At 51.4% G+C, this 20966-nt stretch overlaps 1 protein-coding gene across 1 annotated transcript; it reads right to left on the reverse strand.

Annotated features, from left to right (window-relative positions):
• Positions 1-17163: 17163 nt before the first annotated feature.
• LOC122374884 lies at positions 17164-20739 on the reverse strand. Its single transcript, XM_043353937.1, has 2 exons — positions 20726-20739; positions 17164-20675 (listed from the first exon to the last, which is right to left on the reverse strand). The coding sequence occupies exon 2, from the start codon at positions 20567-20569 to the stop codon at positions 17423-17425; it is 3147 nt and encodes a 1048-aa protein (XP_043209872.1). The 5' UTR covers positions 20570-20675; positions 20726-20739; the 3' UTR covers positions 17164-17422.
• Positions 20740-20966: the final 227 nt, after the last annotated feature.

The raw sequence follows: 20966 nt of genomic DNA on the forward strand, positions 1-20966 counted from the left end.
TGTTTCCTTCTGCATTACACCAGTCAGTGAGTGTGAACAGTGCAGCTAACTACCACTCTGGGACAATGTTCTCCATTGTTTTTGCATGCTTCCCAATGGTGGATGGCAAGTCACATATTTCGCTCCACATGCTCCTGCATTCGTTTGATTAAGATTTTTCTGGGTTGGGACATATACATTATACACTGCCTAGCAAAAGTTACAGAACTAGGTATTCAATTTGGACAACGGGCATATTCACTCTTTTAAAAGCGAGCCACTCATTTGTTGACATCGGCGCTTTTCTGAAATCATAGTAATAGAAAAAGAATAATGTTAAGCGATTGATACGACGTTCTGAACGAAAAAAAATGTACATTTTTAACTTTTTGTATGCGACACAAGTTCATTTGCATTTATTAATCAACAATTTTTTAAAAAGCATGCAAATGGCACTCTGAGGGAGTGCATGGTACAAGTAATCAGCATTTATCTAACTAGCATGTATGACATTGCGATTGCATATTCATAGCGTTGCACCATCCTTTGCGCTATCTCGCCGCCCAGTGGAGACTGCAGCAAACACACAGAACAGTATCCTCCGCCTGCAGAACTCGAGGTAGGCTGTGCCGGAGTACAGGACCGACGCATGCACCGCCAGAGGCGGGCGGGAAGAAGTCTTCGGCGGAGGTAGGTAAGAGGAGATCTGTTTCTAAGAAGCTCAGCATTATTTTATCTGCCTTATCTTCCTTCAGTGTACAGCCCTCTGCAGACTGCGTGGTAGGTATTCTTTTTTCGACAAAACCGATAATAACTCAAAGGTTATGTTATCAGTCGGTCGGAACTCACTGCAAATAGATGCGCCATGCTCCACTCCTTCGATTAGGTCTATCAATAAACAAAGTTTACGCCTTGTTTGGCGACAAAATGCAAAAGTTTGTTTTGGGGGCAAATATAAACTTTTGGGTTTAATTGCCGAACTAGATGAAAAATGGATACGGTGATGATGCCAATCTAAGGGGCGGGGTCTAGCGCGTCTTGCTGCTACGATTTCCGAATGACCGATAGCATAGTACTCGCGTTATTCTCATTTTTGTCGAAAAAAGAATACCTACCACGCAGTTTGCAGAGGGCTGTACGTACTAGGGAACACTGTCGCCATGTTCATTGACTATGAAGTTTATTGTGAACACGTTTCCATTTCCCTTCCATTTCCTGTCACCCGTAAAATACCCGCACTATCAGGACTTCGCTCGTCTTACAGGCCAATTATCCAGGAACCAGGAAGTCGCACGTGATTTATACGTAAACGCCGGCTAATGACACACATCTGGGCCCTGGCGAATTCACGGCTAACGGTACGGCCTGTCGACGCTGCACTCCCATCACCGGATGGCTGTGTCCGGTGGGAGGCGGTGTGATCGTCGGTCCGTGGGTGTGAGAGCTGCCGGCCAGCTCCGTTAGAGGCATTCGTGGCAGCTCCCCTCCCCAGGCTACCTGACAGAGCCACGATCGGTCTCAGGAAGCTTCCCCGGAGGTAGCGGAAGTAGCAGTTACCGTGGCCTTCGGGCCGGTCCGGTCGTGATGTCGGAAATTGGGAGCAGGTGGAGGTGACGGTGGGTGTCTGGGGTGCCAGACAAGATTCGTTACGCGTCAACAGGCAAGGTTGGCGTGAATGTCGACCCGGTATGCAATGCAAGCAACAGTAGCAACAGTGCAGGCATCGTGTCTGGTCGTTAGCGTTCAACGTCTAAGATTTGACGCACTCATCAAATCGTGTCCAGTGAGCACTGCTTTTTGCTTAAAGTGACCTTCAGGTCTCGATTGGTTTTGTTTTTGGCATTCGTCATTTACGGCCTGGCTCTAAAGCTCCTCAACTCGGTCACCAGCATGCACTGCATTGCGTTGCTCTTATGGGGACTCATCTGTGATTCAGTTGTGACCCCCTCTGAGAGCCCTTTTTGGTACCCAGTGACCCGTGACTCAGCTCCGGGCGGTGCCGTTTCTCTGCACAAGTCACCATCGCCGCCGATCTTGGCTCCATTCCTGGTGTGACCGTATCACTCGAGGCTGATGGACGATGATAAGTCCGCTGCAGGCAGCCAGTTTCCTCGTCGTTTCGACTCCAACCCTGTCCGGAGCGGGGCGGGGATGCTGTTCTCTCGCCAGGAAATGGACCTGACACGGGGGGTCGACGTGGCTGACACGTGGCTTAGCTATGGCTGAAAACTGGCTGAAATCTGGTACATGAGACGTCGAGATTTGGCCAAAATAATGGCCAGAAATGATCTAACATAATAATTGAATCGTCAGTTTCAGAGACTGCATCGTTGCTGAAATGTATCTGAAATGGAAATTACATGCAGCTGATGAAATTACGACGCGTTGGAGGCAGGGTAATGACGTGTTTTGGAAGTGACTAAACATGCCGTTGGCTAAGCCTGCGTGAGCCTGGGATTTTTCGGCTTTACTGCAAACTGGAATGTTTGTCATAGTCCAGTGGGCGTAGCCAAGGTCCTTGAAGTGTCAGTTGGCCGGTGACGTCATCTCACTGGGTGTGACGTCAGCGGAAAATGGCGGCCTCTAATCTGCGCAGAAGACGCCATCAGTCTCCTGTCGCCCCATCACAGGCCGGCCCCTCCAGATTTCACATCTTGTTTGTCCCTCCTTGTGGTCAGCTCTCCGACAAATCTTTCCATTTTTCTGGCAATTGTGTAATTTGGCCGATTAGAACGTGGCGTTCCCAGGCTGGCCCGAGCTTCTAATGTGAGGCTTCCTGCGCGGGGCGCCGGATGTGCCGGCGGCCTGGGAAGCAGGCGCACCTGACCGGAACGTGCCGGCGCCTTCACACGCTGCCTCGGAGGCGCCCCCGGCCACTGGTCACGTGGTGCCGTGATCAGCCCGAGAGTGCCCGTGTCCGCGGCCTCCGGCGACTGACCGCCGGACACGGGAACGGCGGCTGACGAGCCGACAGAGCCGCTCAATGAACCGCGGTGATCAGTAAAACACTGCTCAATGAGCCGCTGAACAGTAAAACACTGTACAATGAACGGCCGAAAATTCCGTCGAAGGAAGGCGATGGTGTAATGAATGAACATTGCACGCTATATCATGATTCGTACAGTAAAACTGGCTTGTTTACATCGGTCTTACCGTGTGAAGTCGATGGTTTGTTTACATCATCCGACCGTTGTTTCATTGCTTCCGATCGGAATATCTTGATTACCGACTGACAAGAGGAAACGGCTGACAAACAGTTAATGTTTTTCGTGTAGCCCTGAGCCCATGATTCTTTCATCTACCATTCCCAGGCCTGCCGTTCGTAAGACTTTCCAATTGCTTTTCCTGACCCCCCTCCTCTCGTTTCCTTGGAGGCGTTCCGGTCAGTCCAAACGGCTGTTTCCGCCCTCTCCCTTCTTCAATCGCTTCCACAGGACTACCAGCCCCCATTGAGAGGCGCGTGCGGCGACAGACAGACCACGTTCCCTCAGATAATGTCCCGACGACGCCAAAGATAACTCCCGTTCACCACGACTAATTACACCAAAATCGAACACATTTGTCGCCAGTCAGGGCGGCCGTTTTTTTCTGTCATCACGGCAGCTGGCGGCCGTGTGCCGGGCTGGGGCCGCGGGCAGTCATCGCCGGGAACAGCGCCCCAGGGGCCCCGCGGCGCCCGCCGGACGCCAAGACTTGTGCCGGTCACCGGCTTCCGGTGGGCGAGCTGTGTAGTTCTCGCTTCCACCGCCAGGGGCGCGGAGCCGTGGGATCTCTGTGACGTGCGGAAAGTGGGATGGTGCTGGGGGGTGGTGCTTGGAAGGGGTGATTGGTGCTGGTAGCAGAGGATATGGTGATTGGTAGTGCTAGTGGTAATGGTCATGCACCATCACATTGCTGTGGAAATTGGAAACGACAGAGTGACTGGCCACAAACTGACCAGACTTCCAACGTTCCGAATCAGAAGCTTCTCGCGGTCAGAGGCGAATTCAAGTTTTGAAATCAAAATTCAAGTTCGAAATCAATTTGAAAAGTTTGAAATAAAAAATTGAGGTCAAAATTCAAAGTCATCACAGAAACTGCTCAATCACTCTTTTTGCTGTCTATTATCGACTTTAGCAAGCAATCGTTTGTTCATAGCCAATCTATGGTGTGATGAGGTAAATTTCACATCTCCATGAAATAACGTTCATGAAATAGCAACTGTAGGTATATAAAAACATACATCCCCCGTTGGTCGATCGCGGCAAAGTTTGAAGTTTCTGGTGACCTTGATCGGGGAGATTCTCCGCCGGGGCCCGTTGACGGCTAAATATAGACGAGATCATCACTTTAAGACGATCATCGGGACCAGAGGGCAGAGCAGTCCATTCATTGTCTCATTGACCCTTAGGAGAGGTATTTATCTCTGAGGTCAGCTGATGGAGCACTCTTGCTCGTCTCGTACCAGAGATGACCCATAATTCCACGGCCTTTGCAGCTAGGTCACACACTAGCTGTGGCATCCAAAGTGACCCATTAGCAGCCCTTAGACACCTGCAACCTTGCAATTACATCTATCATATGTCGCTAATCGGTAAAATCATCAGCGAAATTACACCTTGTAGCTTCCCTGTGGTTTTATTTGACTCTTAGTGATGAGAGGAAGTTACACCCGCTCACCTGTTGCAACTTTCTCTTGCTTTGATGTGTAGACTTTTATGACACAACTGATGCAGCGTTAAGCAAACAATGCCAAAACATTCGCTAAATAAACGACACAATGTGTTGTAACCCAGCACTTTTGTTGTGTATACAACACCATTTGTTGCAGGGACAGGAATGTGATGAGAACCACACTGTTCATTCTTAAGGCATGGTTTAGCAAGCGACTTTGGAGCTCGCGCAGAGGTAAATCGAGGCGACTGACCCAGCATAGTAATAGCTGATATAGGAAAACATGCATGCCTGTCGATAATTGGGGATTAGTAGAGACATTTGGAGCATCCTGTAACAACTAGGATATCCTGTTGGGTCACGGTTCAATGTACTCCAGAGACGCGAGACTTAAAGATACATGAGAAGCACAAATTGTGTAGTCGAAACAAAGAAGCTGCTCTGGATCCGATACCTTCCAGTCAAAACATTTGTCAGATACATGATTTTTTCCCCTTAAAATGATAGAATTGATATTTCTAAGAGACTGAGGATATTTACCAAATCTGCTTGATTTAATCCGAGTTTGTGCCAATAAACATGATGATGATGATGATATTTTAGTAAAAAACATGTGTACCTATCCTAAAAAGCTAGAGTTTGTACGTGGTAAAGGAAATGTTCCTTGTGACGTCTGTTCTCCCCAATAATCCCACACGCGGGGACTGACGTGATTAGGCCTTTCTGGCCTGTGATCTTGCAACATTTGATTCACAGTGGCCGTTTTCACGACGGAATAGCAGGCATCTATTTAATCCCCATTTGATCCTTTAGTTCCTCAGGAATTTTAGTAGTTCTTTTTAGTAGGTTCCCCAGCCTTCGAATGAATGGTGCGTTAGTTTGCTATTTTTCTATTAAATATCACATCGATTTACTTTATCTAAGGATTTATCACTAATATCAACATAAAGCGTAAGCACAATTATAAAATTATGAAATTATTAAATACTAGTACAATAGTTAAAAAAAGATACTGAGTTGCCAGGCTACAAAGAATATATTCATTTATGGCGCACGACAGACATTTAGAAAGCAGCGCCCTGTTTAATTGCACGCTGCTAGCCGCTTCCATTGGGTTTTGCAGGCCGACGTCATTGGTCGTTACACGTATGATGTCACGCGACTTGTGGCCTGTCACGGCTCTTTAATGATCTCCACTAAATGAATGCAACAATGGCCTTTTAATTTGATCTCTGTGGCCATCTGTCTATGGAGCGACCAATATGAAAGTTGGGTGAATTTACCGGGGTTACATGACTATGAGCAAGCAAATGTGTATCAGGAATGGATTTAGGTGGAGAATTGCGCTGGACCATGAGTGCTCGAACGCTCCCAATTCCACGCCGGTTTGGCTTTGGAGCCGAGACAGACGAATACGATGCGGGTCAAGGTCACCGCTGGGGTAACGGTGGATTGGCTGCGCCCGAGCACCCGTAACGCGGCACAATTCTCCATCTATGGATTTTCCTATTCGTTCAGCATTGTGATAGGCGTTCGTAATAGCATTTACTCTGCTCATGTACCTATCCCCGGTTATTTAAAAGAAGTTTTTGTGGGGGAATATCACGGCTTTAGGTACTCGGTGGCCCTATTCACGACTTTCAAAGAATGCTCCGATAACTAAACACCGCACAGACCTACTGTATTAGTGAATCTGACAGAAGGTCTGTGGAATTACATCCCCCCTCACCACACCCCTAAAAACTCATCCAGTGTCCAAAACCACTTTTATCGACTCGCCAAAAAAAAACACACACACACACACGCACACACACATACACACACAAAGCATGGGGCATGTCAGCTCTCAGTTCATTTATCATTGTCTTTACCATGGTTCAATTGCATTGCGCGATTTAAAGCACGTGAGTGCCTATAAAGTATATATGTAGAAAATAATATCTACAGCAAAACATCCAAAATTACAAAGGCTACAATGCTTAAAAAGTAGGTTCATCAAGGAAGCCCATTTTTACTTGCGTTGTGTTCCCAACCATGCGATTCCAACGCGGGCTATTCGCAACGTCTGTTAAGGCACGTTAACAACTGACAAGCCGCCACCGCTGCCACTTATTCATAGATGGTTGATATCGCAGCTTGGGCGTCAGCAGCGCGGCCCACAACGCGTCGGCGCCAGCGCACGCAGCTGTTGGCACTCGGCAGCCGGTGTTGCGACTTAACGGCCGGCCGGCCCCATGAAGGAGAAGCTCTTGGTGAAGCTTTGTGATCGCCTCATAGCCGCCTTGGATGTCATCTTTCTTGGCAGATCCATCCGTTCAGATGGTACGGTGCAGTCTGGATAAAGGACGAAGTCCAACGCCGCTAACCCCGCGACCGCCACCCCACAACGTGGCCGCAGACCGAACGGGCGTGAGGGCCGTAAGGGCCACCCCGCCATCCGGTAGGTGGTTGAGCAGCCGGGCGCAGCGGCGCCTGGGCGGCGGCCGCGCTGAGATGAAGTCCCAAACCGCCATGTCGCCATCACCGCCATCACCATTGCTGCAGCTGTTCCCAACCGCCTCAATCGCCGCCGTTTTGCCAGCAGTCGCGCCGCGGAATGGCAGAAGCTCCAGAGTAGCCTCCAGCGCCCCTCTCCGCACGTGTGCAGGTGCACTGCGGCCGCCGGGTCCGACGTCCAGGCAGAACATGATATTTCCATGCTGCTCCGACGGTGGGCTGGTCTTGTTTGGGCGTTCCTCCACTGTGACGTCGGTCACGCCTGCCCCGGCCAGGGCGCAGAGGCCGACGTGTCACCATCCGGTTGCAGTCCTCAGTGTCAGTCGGGTCGCAACGTGTACCTCTTCCGCAGCGTGGAGCGCGCTCCCGCTGGGCAGCGATACAGCCAAAAGTAGCATAGCATGCGGGCGGCCAGCGCTGCGCCGGACAGCGGACCCATGCCGGGGGTATGCCGGTCTCGGCCATTAGCGGGGTCGTCGGGGCCGAGGCTGTACATACAGCTGGTGACCGCGTGAGCCGCCAATCGAAGCTCACGGCTTATAAGCTCGACGCGGGCATCACACGCCGTCCCGATGGGAGCTCCACGACGCCGCCGCGAACTCCAGCGCGGCTCGCAGCGCGAAGACCAGTACGGACGGCCGGGGCAAACGGCGTGCGGGAGTCGCAGGCGACGTTCTGCGGACAGAAAGGGTTGGGCATAAGCTGGTCGGCAGGACACTCTTGGAGCCGAGCCTTTGATGTAATTACAGATGATCCAGAAGCATGCACAAAAATTCATGACACACTATTCTCATTTATGTATTTGCTACATATGATATGATATACCAGCTCATGATCAGTGACGCATTCTGGGCAATATGTTCTAAAGTGGAGTAACTGAAGTTACAGCTTAAAAGCTTAAAAAAAAACAGCTTAAAAACACACACACACACATTCGATAGCTTATGAGAATAACATGCCTTGTGTGCTTAATGCAGGAAAATATTTTTTTTACTTTTTTAGAAACAGCAAAAGAGTTGTCAACAAGCCATGTCAACTATCTTAACAATTTTTATGGAAACTGCTCTAGCTAGCTTAAAGTTCCACAACGTTTCCGGAGCACCGTACCCAAACTCAGTTCATGTTACAAGAAAAAACAGTAATAATGCCTCCTAATTTTGAATGAAATATAGGTATGAGTAATTTGATTTGGAAAGCAACAAATTTCCGCACATTATTTTAGCAAAATTACTATTTTCTTCAGCCATCAGGTTACACAAAACTATAGTAAACTTTATGATCTAGTTTACACAAAACCAAAGCCCCGATTTTAACAAATGTAGATAAAATTTAAACAATTTTAAAAAATGTATCGTGGAGAAAATGAAAAGTGTAGATTTGTAAAGCCGGGATATTTCAATTTCACGGATTAGGCACTTAAAGAAATATCTTCACCTTTCTTTGAGCCACCAGCCTTGCCCTTCACCCAAGTTTTACACGAATGTAGTGAAGCAGACAATGTGGCAACTCAAAATTGTGATGGTTTGAGATAATTATGACGGTAAAAGAAAAAGCAACACAAGGTTCCTTACCCTCGTTTTTTTCACATGGGTTCAGATGAGGCTTCAACTGTTGCCGACCTCAGGAGCTATAGGAACTTGAGCTTTCCAAAACTCAATTTCTAAGGGCACTGAGCAGTGTTTGGCTTTCACACGAATGCGATAGTAAGTTATATGAAGTTGACAAAGCAAGCAAAGCAAAGCATGATGCCCCGCGCGTCCGCCCGCGACCACGCCCCGCGTCCGACTCCCGACCGCCGCGTGACCCGAGGCGCCCGGCGGTCACGTGACCTACCGGCCGGGACTGCAAACGGCCCTCACCACCATTCTTGTATGACGTCATATCCTACTGAGGTGCTGATTGGTCGGAATTAGATACCTGAAGGTAATTATCTGCCGTAGTTATTTTTGTTTCATTGTTTTGCGTGTTTTCTTATATGAAATGTAATTAAAAAATTTGTCATATTTTAATCACCATTAAAACATAACTGAATAGGTATAAAAGAGAACTCGATATATACTTTCCTTGTTTTTAAGAATTCCGGAATTAGATACCCGAGGGAGCAAAGAGGGAGCAAGTTGCCACGCTGATTTACCCCGCGTTCGATGTCTCTCGGACAGCGAAGATTCTACGCCGTCCGGCCAATCACGTTCCATAACCGCAGCTGAGCCCCCGCTGACCTTGGACGGGATTGGCCGGACGGCGTAGAATCTTCGTCGTCCGAGAGACATCGAACGCAGGGTTAATACCTCATAGTCGAAAGGTGGGCTACTAGAACCAAAAATTGCTGTGTTTGTAAATAAATAAGTGATTTGAGGGCAAAAAATGCCCGGATTTAAACTTCTAAAATTATTTTGAACATAAAATATTTCAGTTTGAGGGATGTTAAGGCCTCTAAGGGTAGGTACTTTTTAGGTATCAAATAAGTTCCTCTGCGAAAGTTCCGTCGTGAAAACGGCCAGTGACAAGCACCATACCGCAGGTAAAAATAAATGAACGCACAGCCCACACGGCACACCGGAACCACGAAAACCTAATGGGTTTAAAGCCCACCGCCCGGGGCTGTGTGGCTGACTCGCTGCAGTGAGCTCTAACATTTTACCGGCGGCTGCCGACTCAGTGTGCGGTGCCGCCGAAACCGCCAGCCACCCCGGCTGCGAGTTATGGCCACATTTGGCCGATAATTCGGCTGGGAACCGGCCGAGTGCACGAGCCGCTCCCATGAGAACACGGGCCGACGCACCGTCCCCACTGGCAGCTACGGAGAAAAACCGGCGACCGGCGACGACCGCTGCGGTTTTTTAATCCAAATGTAATAACGCAGCTCGGTTTAAATGCCGCCGGCGCGTGGAAGTGGCGACGCTGTCCTCTGGCCGCGCATTTCCGCTCCCATCGGCGGCAGGGGCGATGGCCGACAGGTAAAGTTCTCACCGGCGAGGGTGCCGGACGCAATTCACGCGCGTGCGGTCACACACCGGAACGGCAGGTCAAGAGGCGACCGGAATCGATCTGAGGCGATCAACAAAAACCGGAGGAGCCGGTCATTAGGCGCCGTGGATTCCAGTCGTTTGCGTCAGGAAAACACAGTTTGAGAGGCTCGCACAAGACGCCCCGTCGGAAGCGGCTCGACTGCGGAAATTCGCACGTCTGTGATGGCCCGAGTCTAATGGCCCGCGTCGTGATGACTGTGATCGTGAGACGGTCAGCTGTTTATGCGATCCTGCGCGTGGCCGTATTATTGTGGCCAGCTACCGGAAACCATGCAGAAGGCGCGCTATCGAGCAGGCTGTGTGTGTGAGAAACAATGTTTGATGAGATTACGGACAGCAATGATCAAACCGACGTCCCACGATAAGCAAATAGATAGATCAAGTTTGGCGAATGGGTATTGAAGCTGCCTTAATTAGCATTCGTTTATCATACTACCGTAATAATAAGAAGGATCGTATGCTGAACGTTTCTGCTGGTCCATTAATCATTACTGGATGCTGTTGAAATCATGCACCAAAGCTCTGACAGGATGAAAATTACTGATATGTCTTCAGTGCAGTCAAATAACTTTCCCATGGGACCTTTTGAAATCATCTAGCATGCAACTATCTGGGAAAATCAGTTTCACTTTTAAGCATTAAATTACGGAAGTAGTATAGCGATACAACGGACATTGCCACAAATTCGTATAAAACTGTTCATAACATTTGAGTCTATTAAATGATCCTGTGAAACAAGCGAATGCTATTTTGCTGACGATTCCACATCTATGACCAACTGACCACCGGCCAATGCACTACCTAAGAGTCATCTAACCTCTCCGACGTCCACCCTATCGTGCGTGAGCCGTGAGTCCCCTGCCGACTATGTGCGTGTGTCAGCACTGAGCGATTCTGCGCCGGCCGGAACTGACGACTCATTCCGTGCCGGAAGTGCGTCTTGCAGTGCGAGCGGTCGACGGCTGCTCGGCTGAGGGTGCGGTTGCTCGGAGGTAGCGGTGGTGGTGGCTGGACACTGCCCCATTGCGTGTCTGGCGCTCGTTCGTCAGGAAGGGTCGAGTGCCACCAACTTCAGCCGCCACTGCAGAAACGGGAGACGTCCGCCAACCGAGAGTTGGGGCTGCGGTGACGGGGTGGTGCGTTCGGTAGAGGCCGCGTGAGCTTGGTTGGTCTTATAGACGAGCTTGGCTGACTGAGTGACTAGTGATGACACTTGGGACCTTGAAATATATGACATACGATACGCATTTCTAAGCGAAGTTTTGCGATTTTAACGTGAAAGTCAAGAGCCTCCAGAGGCTGTCTTAGATTGCAGCTTCAATGTTAACGTCCTATGGCGTCACCCGTAGTTCAGACTCAGACCGGGCACACGAGCCCCGCTCAGCAGCGAGCTACCGGCGCCGACAGCCCCGCGGCGTGCGCACCGCGTTCACACCATGGTCCTTGAGCAGTGCTGCAGCGCAGCGGCAATTAGCCGTGCACTGGGGTAGCGTAATTAGGCGGGGAGCGGTCCCACCGCCCGCCTAATGTGCATGTGTGCCGCGATGACGGTGGCGGCAGCGCCATCGCGCATTAGCTGCGTTAGACATCAAACTGTTTGCGGACGTTTCTCAAGTTGCCTGCTCACGGTGCGTTGAGGAGTGGTGGGGTGGTTCGGCCCGTCAACAAATGGTGGATCGCGTGGAGCAATAGCCGCGCACGGCGCACATGTTGATGAGTTGCACATTTTGATGGCAAATGGATGGCGACCGCGATAGAGGAAAGGTGGGTGAGTCAACGAGCGAAATGGCATCTCTTTGATGATGATTGTTTAGAGTAAACAAGCGATTAGCTGAATAAACGCTATTGATGTGTAAATCATGTTCAGTCATATAGCGTAGCATTGTTTAAAAAAAGCAAGCTTATGTGTGGCATACTGAACAAGCAAGTGTTTGACATTCGAGTTTGTAGTTGCTTTCCGCCCGACGAGGCCATGTTATGTAATGACCGTTCAGTTCAATTGAGTGTTTGCGCTTAGCAACTAAAGACAATCAAGTGGAACTGCAAACGTGGCGGGATTTGTTTGCTCAAGTAAACAAAATTCCGATCATCGATTAATTTCGTCGCCGCACAAACATATCTCACAATTGCTCTTTTGATACAGGTGTACTATGAAGTGCGACAATCAACACCATCAGCTCGATCATGAACACTGACACTGCTATATCCATTGTAAACAAACCTGAAGTGCAGGCGCCAGGGTATCACTCCGTATTTAACCTACGTCTTACCTGCGCAGCGCCTATACCTCCCAGCGTGGCCGGGGCTGTTGCGCAGCGGCAGGAGGGGGACGTGTGATTCGCGGTTTGGGTACTCGTGGCGGTACTGCCGGTGCACTATACGGGCGCCTCGAGCGGCGTATAATCACTGCAGTGGCTCCCACGGTCCGCGGTGTAGGGAGGCAGGGTGCGGTCACTGCTCGCTGCTCGGACACCCCCTGACGGCTGGCCGTGAGCCGGACGGGAGGGCAGTCGACAGACCATACGCTCTAACGGCGAACTGTTTTTGGAACACAGCCTCTGAGCGTCCAAAGCATTACACCGTCCTTCAGTTCTTTGCAAAATTGATTTTTACCAGAATCTCGAATGCTTCTTGCCCTCTCATGAGCTTCTTAACTCGCTGCCCTTGGTATATTTTATCCAAATAAGAACTAAATACGGCAAACGTCAGCAAGATAGCACCAATTATAAAGTTTTATTTCTCATTGCATATTTAGATTTCATTTCATGTCAGCTGGCCGGCTGCCCCCGGCTGGACACAGTGCCTCCGACGTCACTCCCCCTCACCTCTGCACACCATGACATGACGTGGTTATCACCAGCGCCTCTGTGCGCTCTCACATGGTTATGCATGAACATGGGTGTAACTTTGTATACTTTTGAGGTCCCATGTGGGACCCCAAAGCGAACATTTGGGACCCCAATTGTCATTTTGGGACCCCAATAGTGGAGGCCCCCGAGACGCACCAGGTACTTTACAAACGGAGGTCCGATGTTCATATAGAAGGTTCTCTAGAAGTTTCTCTATAAATAGGAGGCCCCTTGGACAAATCGGAGGCCCCCTGGACAAATAGGAGGCCCCCTGAACAAGTAGGAGGCCCCCTGAACAAGTAGGAAAACAGGAGGCTCCCTGGAGAAATAGGAGGCTCTCTGGACAAGCAGGAGGCCCTAGACAAATAAGAGGCCCCTAGACAAATAGGATGCCCCATGGACAAATAGGAGGCCCTCTGTACAAATAAGAAGCCCCTTGAACAAATATGGAGGCCCCATGGACAAGTAGGAGGCCCTCTGTACAAATAGGAGGCCCCCTGGAAAAATAGGAGGCCCCCTGGAGAAATAGGAGGCCCTAGACCTAGACAAACAGGAGGCCACTTTCACTAAAGGAGGCCCCCTGGACAATTAGGAGCCCCTGGACAAATAGGAGGCCCCTTTCACAAAAGGAGGCCCCTTTCGGCTTTCACAAAAGGAGGCCCCCTGGACAATTAGGAGGCCCCTGGACAAATAGGAGGCCCCTGGATAAATAGGAGGCCCCCTGAGCAAGAAGGAGGCCCCCTGGATAAAGAGGAGGCCCCCTAAAATAGGAATAGGAGCCCTCTGGATAAAAAGGAGGCCGCTTGGAAAACAAGAGGCTACTTTAACCAATAGGAGGCCCCCTGGACAAATAGGAGGCCCCCTGAACAAGTAGGAGGCTCGCTGGATATATAGGAGGCCTCTTGGGCAAATAGGAGGCCCCCTAGAAAAATAGCAAGCCCCTTGGACAAATAGAAGGCCCCCTGTACAAATAGGGGCATCTTGAACAAATAGGAGGCCCCATGGACAAGTAGGAGCTAGAAGCCCTCTGTACCAATAGCAGGCCCCTGGACAAATAAAAGGCTCCTTTAATAAAAAGGAGGCCCTTCAAAAAAGGAGGCCCCTGAACAAGTAGGAGACCCCTGCACAAATATGAGACCCCTGGTCGATTAGAAGATCCCTGGATAAATCGGAGGCCCCTGGACAAATAGGAGGCCCCCTGGATAAAGAGGAAGCCCCCTGGAAAATAGAAGCCCCCTGGATAAATAGGGGACCTTCTGGACAAACAGGAGGCCTCCTGGACAAATAGGAGTCTTGATATGTGCTGTTTTAGAGTCATATTTTTCCCAGGTTTATGTTTGTAGATATAAAACTTTATCGGAATTCACTGGGATTGTATTGCGGAACTAGCATACGCAATACAATCCCAGTGAATTCCGATACAGTTTTATATCTACAAATAGGAGTCCCCCTAGACGAATAGGAGGCCCTTGGACAAATAGGAGGCGCCATTAACCAATAGGAGCCCCCCTAGACAAATACGAGGAGGCCCTCTGGAGGCCCTCTGTAACAGTAGGGACTGCTCTCTGTACGTACAAATAGAAGACCGGCGCTCGACCAGTAGAAGCTTAGCTGTATGTACAAAAAGGAGGCTCTCTGTGCAAGTAGTCGAAGTAGGAGGCTCTCTGTACTATGCCTACAAATAAGAGGCCCCCTGGCCCTTGGGCAACTTAGATGCTACACAAATCGGAGGTCACGTATAAAAAGCGGAACTCTATTGGAATACCTGTTTGAATAAATTATTTTCCTGATATTCAAGTTATTTAATCCTCGCCCGCACATAGGGGGGCAGTGATTGCCACCCCCACCCCCCAGGTATTTTTCTGCTCTGCTCTTAACATTTTGATTGCTAGAAGCCGGATGTTTTGTATAGCTGCTTCTCTAATTCCTTTCTTAGTGTTCACTGAAAATTTCAAGTTTCTGTGGTTTTTTGTTTCGGAGATGTGACCTTATTCTTCAGGTGATGTCATAACCCAAATGACAAATACCCGATATCTTGCGTTGGCTATGGGTCTTGTGAGCTTTTGACACCTTGATTTCGGCCTTTTTTGCCAGTCTTCCTTCCCACTATCATGGAACATATTGTTCGATGATGTAGAGATGCCAGGGTCAGGGTCAAGGTCAACCTAGGTCATCTAATCATTGGATTCGTCTCTTCCCAAAGAATCTGTTGCTCTTGACCGCGAAGCTTAAAATCTTGTAAGAAAAATTGTGGTGATGTCGAATAAAATACCTACACAAGCAGCGGGCCAACCCATCATATACCGATGACGCTGCCGTATTAGTGCCCAGCCAGCTAGAACAGCTCTTTGTCACACTATCCGACTAATTTGCTGGCTGTGGTCATTTCACGTTAAGTTAGGTCAGGGTCAATGGTATGTGTTTGTATGTCTGTGTATGTCTGTGTATGTACTGATGTGTGCACAGATTGGTTTGTGTGTCCCTGCCTATTACATGAGATCATGAACTGAGAAGCTTTTACCAAACATGCAGTCAAAGAAACTTCACGAAAAGTAAATTCAGCTTGCCTAAAACGCAACAATTTTAGATGACCTAGGTTGACCTTGACCCTGACCCCGACATCTGTACCTACATCGCAGAACAACATGTTCAATGATAGGTGGGAGGTAAGACTGGCAAAAAAAAAAACGAAATCAGGGTGTCAAAAGCTCACAAGGCCCATAGCCAACGCAAGACATTGGGTATTCGTCATGTAGGGCATGACATGACCTGAAGAACAAGGTCATATCTCCAAACCCAAAAGCCACAGAAACTTGAAATTTCCAATGGACGCTGAGAAAAGATAGAAAAACAGCTATACTAAAAATCAGGTTTCTAGCTTTTAAAATGTTCAGTGTAGAGCAGAAAAAACCAACTTGGGGGGTGGCAACCATCACCCCAGGTGCGGGCGAGGGTTAACGCTCACACTTTCTGCAGGGTCGGTTAGATTCCTTGCGCAATGCTGTGCAGTTAAATTCTTTTTTTTATAATAAAGGCATTTTGTTTTATTGTCGAAAGTGAAAAAGCCAGAAATTTTCGTCGATTTCGGACGCCGTGGGGGAAATTTACATACAATGTCACCCTGCTGGCCTGGAACCACCAGTAGGGTCAGGTGACCTATCATTTCTTTATTAATATTAAAAATTAAATCATGGCATCCGAGCTGTGACGAAAAATAAGTGGCCTAAATCCGATGAGAAAACTGGATTTGAGGGTACCCTGGGTTTGGCTTCTGAGCCTCTGGTCCCCCAGTGAAAATTTCTTAGAGGAGGCCCTGGCGTGGTTCGTAAATTACCGCTTCCACGATTGGAGGCCCCTAATTGCTTGGAGGCCCCCCCCCCCACTAAATGGAGGCCCCCTTGGACGTTTGGGACCCCAATGGTAATGTCAAAGTTTCACCCATGTGCATGAAGCGAGAGTGGAAGAGCGATAATTGAGTATGCCGCTTTATGAGCGCACTGCGCTGGGAACGCCGCCTGCGCCAGTTGGCAGCCCGTGCATAATGCCACACTCACGAGCTTGCATGGTCATGGGCCTGGCTGGCATTTTCTCGGCAACGCCTCGGCTGGCCTCCATGTTTCGGGCCGTATCAATGGAGTCTGATACAAACTGGGCTGGTCATGGCTAAATGATGATGGGTGCGCATTATCTTGGATGAATATAATGAGACGTATGTACGTACAGCCCTCAGCAGACTGCGTGGTAAGTATTCTTTATTCGACAAAACCGATAATAACTCAAAGGCTATGCTATCAGTCGGTCGGAACTTACTACAAATAGATGCGTCATGCTCCACTCCTTCGATTAGGTCTATCACTGAATAAGGTAAACGCCTTGTGTGGCAACAAAATGCAAAAGTTTGTTTTGGGGGCAAATATAAACTTTTGGGTTTTGTTGACGAACGAGATGGAAAATGAATACGGTGATGATGCCAATCTAAGGTGCGGAGCCTCGCGCATATTGCTGTTACGATTTCCGAGTGACCGATATCATAGTATTCGCGCTATTCTCGGTTTTGTCGAAAAAAAGAATACCTACCACGCAGTTTGCAGAGGGCTTGTGGCATTCAAACTTTGCGTCTATCGTAGACTGTATTTCTTCACCCTTCAGACATCTCAACGCGCACACCGACCCGTCCTCTCTCTCTCCCGCCCTGCTCTCCACTGCCCGCCCGTCTCCCAATGTCCAGCCGGGCCGCCCGATATACGGGCCGGCGTGTCCCTGCTGCCGCGCACATGTGTGGCCATAGACCTCCATTTATGACCACTTATGACCCGACGCCGACCCTACGCGACAAGGCTAGAATACAAACTATGTGAACAAACAGAGAGACACATTCCCCCCTGTTCCTAAAGAACACATCTAACTACAGTTTAACTAATGGGGGATGGGAGCGCCGAAGAGTTGCGGCGCACGCCTGCAGCGCAAACCCCTTCTTAGCACGTCACTATAACTATCGATATTATCTACACTTTCCGCTGGCGCTCTACCTTCGTTCACACGGTCGTTTGACAATCCCTCAGTTTCTGTTTTTACAACTTTCACTGTATGGATCCGCTCCTCTGTTCCGGCACCGCCATCCGCCTCAGCTGCTGCTCGAGGGACCGGCTCGGTCTGCTCGGTCGGCGCGACAGCTGGGGTCAGCTCTGACGGCTCCACCGCCGCCGGCGCCTCAATGGCCAGCTGTCCAGGCACATGGGCGGTCGGAACCGGACAGGCGATCTCCTCTTCCTGCTCATCATCCGTCGAAGCAGCCATTGCGTCGTCACCGTTGTTGGCAAGACGATGACGAATGTTCCGCACGTGCCATGGGACTCCATCCACTTCAATCGTCTGAGCGGATATGACTTTGGTGACAGTGCCCTCCTTTGACACGGCGGTGCACCGATCGCCCCGTTTTCGGACCCACACCGCATCACCGGGCTGATACACACCAGGCTGGCCGGCCGTCTGAGGAGGAGCAGCTGTGTTTCCCTGTGACTGCACGCACAAGTCTCTGCCAGCCTGACGGTAGGCACCATGTATCGGGGCCGTGGTAATATCACGCCCGTCCTTGGGCGTGACATTATATCGGTGCACGGCTTCTGGTACGGTGCATCCCTGACGGGCGGCCATCACTTTGATGGTGCGGTGGTGGCGCTCGATGATGCCATTCCCACCAGGTTCATAGGCCGCGCGATACCTCAGCTCGACGTCCCACCGCACCGCGAACGCCTTCAGCTCTCGACCCTTGAATTCGGTCGCATTATCCATTAGAAGCTCGGCCGGTGCTCCTCGCTCCAAAAACAGAGCCTCGAGTTGTCTGACGATCTCGCTCCCGTCAGAGCGGCGGATCTCACGCCACATGGCGTATCGCGACGGCCCACAGTCAATCACGGTGAGATAGTGTTTTCCGCGGAAATGGGTTACGTCCATTGCCAGCCGCTCCCAGTTGCGCTCGACCGCCAAGGCACCATGCTTCCATCGCGACGGGGCTGGGTCGATCGACGCACACACCTGGCACGATCTAACGATCTGACGAACCGCCGACTTCGTCACGCTCTTTCCCAGCTCTCGGCGCGCATACCACCACGTCCGCCGCACTCCCTGGTGTCCCACACTTTCATGCACCGCCATTATGTCCTCCGGTCGAGCTGTCCTAACGGCCGCCACCACACCTGTCGCCTGCTCGCTTCCGGTTCTGATCCACTCTTTTGGTACTCTCGTGAGCTCGTCTGCACGGTTGGCAGCCGACGGCACGAGCTCCACTGTCACGACGAGGTCGTACTCGCTGGAGAGCTGCTTGAAAACGGCCACCCGCCGCCGAACCAGCATTTCCGACTGTGCCTTCGTTCTCAGTCGGGCACGGCCTGTCAGAGCGTCGGTCAGCCAGCGCTGAACAGTGACAGAGTCTGTGCGGAGTATCACACGCTTGAATCCCCACGCCACCGCCATATTCATACCGTTCAGCGCGGCATCCAGCTCCGATAGGTTTATGTGCATGTCTGAGTCACTGTCAGATCGGAGCCACGCGGCGTCTTCGATAACCTCACCCGTGGTGGGGTCACTTAGCACTACGCCGCGGGCGATGGAGCTGGCATCAGTCCACACCATCACCGAGTCTCCTGAGACGCACCACTGTCCTCGTGCCGGGTCACACTCTGCCAGCCGCCGGGCCACATCACTGACTTGTTTGCGCAGGTCATCGTCGGTGATCGGTGAGTCCCAATCTTTGGTGACCTTGTTCGCCGCCCTTTTCAGCCAGGCAGCGGCCGGCCGCAGCCACCCGGCGACGGGCACGTGTGAGGTTAGCTGACCCGCCCAGGCGAAGATTGACCGCCTGGTCAGCACCCCGGGTGGCTCAGCTGGTGTCACGCCGTCCCGAGACCATCTCAGTGTGCCGTCACCGCCAGACTGCCGTCTCACTCGGAGCCCCAGCATCCGGGCTCCGGCCTCATCCGCTACCCGTTCCGGTGGCTTACACGAGAGCCCGTATGCGGAAAAATGTTCGGCCACCCGCTCAGCCGAGATGAGCGTCTCGTTGACGAGCAGGTCGTCAGCGTACGGGAGCACTGCTTTTGCGATCTCTGGACTTTGATCCAAAACTTCCCGCACTACCGCTCGCATGATGCCGCTTGCAACGCTGAGACCAAATCCGACCCTTGTCAGACAATGTCGCTGGCCGTCCACGATTACCGTCTGAAACGGCCACAGCTCCTGGGCCACGTGCAGCTGCAGAAACGCCTTCTTCAGGTCGATGACGGCCACATCGTCGCCGTGTTGCCGCCACTTGCGGAGCTGGTCGCGGCACACATCAGCTTCAGCCGTATGAGCCACCAGGTGCTCATTCAGTTCACGGTAGTCGAGCACCGGCCTGACCTTGTCCTTGGCTTCCTGGGTGACCGCCATGAGCGGAATTAGGCCACGCACCGGCCCGTGTTCCTGCTCATTGTACGGTTGCAGCCACCCTTCCTCGATCCACAGCCGTAACTCTGCGTCGAACCGCTCCTGCGACTCTGCCGGCACGCGATATTGCGGCACAGTATTCTTGAGTTGTTTTGGCTCCTTTCCGTCGGCCCACTTCCACCAAACTGTCCACTTTCCGTCGCTGAACTTAGCCACAAAATCAGCCGTCTCGATCTGTCTGTCCACTGGACCACGCCCCTGAGACACCGCTGCCGACATACCGCTCGATTCTGCCTTTACACCGGCGCACCCCGAACGCTCCCCCGTCACCACTTTACCACCAAAACGCACCTCTCCACCACTAACAAACACACCACCCAGCGCCTCTAACCCGGTCATGCCCAACAGCACGTCAACACCCAACAACCTTTCCGCCACTACCACAGCACGGACCACCGCCCGCCGGCCTTGTGCCTCCAGCAGCACCTCTGCACTCCCGCTGCATCGCACGACACTCCCATTCACCGCGGTCAAGTTTGTCTCACATCGATCCCATTTATCGACACAACCCGCGAACACCACGGTCTCCTCGCAGCCCGTGTCCACCAGCGCGTGACACGGTCGCCCGTCGAGCAGCATCTGGATTACCGGCGCTCTGCTGCCGGCTCGGTGGACGGCGGAGGAGGTGCTGGCGCTGATGCAGCTCCCCCGCCGCAGCCGTTTGGGCACATCCGGGCGATATGACCTGGGCGACCACATATCCAGCATCTGATCGGAGCCGGCCGGCGACTTGACCTTGAAATGTCACGTGATGGCCCACTCGCCGCCGCCGCCGCCGCCCCCGCCGCCGCTGCTGCCGCCGCCGCCGCTGCCGCCGCCGGTGGCGCTGCCGTGACTGCTGTCCTGGACAGTACGGCTCTCGCTCGGTCCAGGACGTACTCGAGAGTGAACTCGTCTCCGAGCCCGTCCCGAACCGCAGCTTGCGCAGCCTCCGGCAGCCCATTGACGAAGGTGATGGCGATAGCTCTCTCCGGCA

Source organism: Amphibalanus amphitrite, unplaced genomic scaffold (assembly GCF_019059575.1).
Source record: "Amphibalanus amphitrite isolate SeventyFive unplaced genomic scaffold, NRLGWU_Aamphi_draft 001732F_arrow, whole genome shotgun sequence".
Lineage (NCBI taxonomy): Eukaryota > Metazoa > Arthropoda > Thecostraca > Balanomorpha > Balanidae > Amphibalanus > Amphibalanus amphitrite.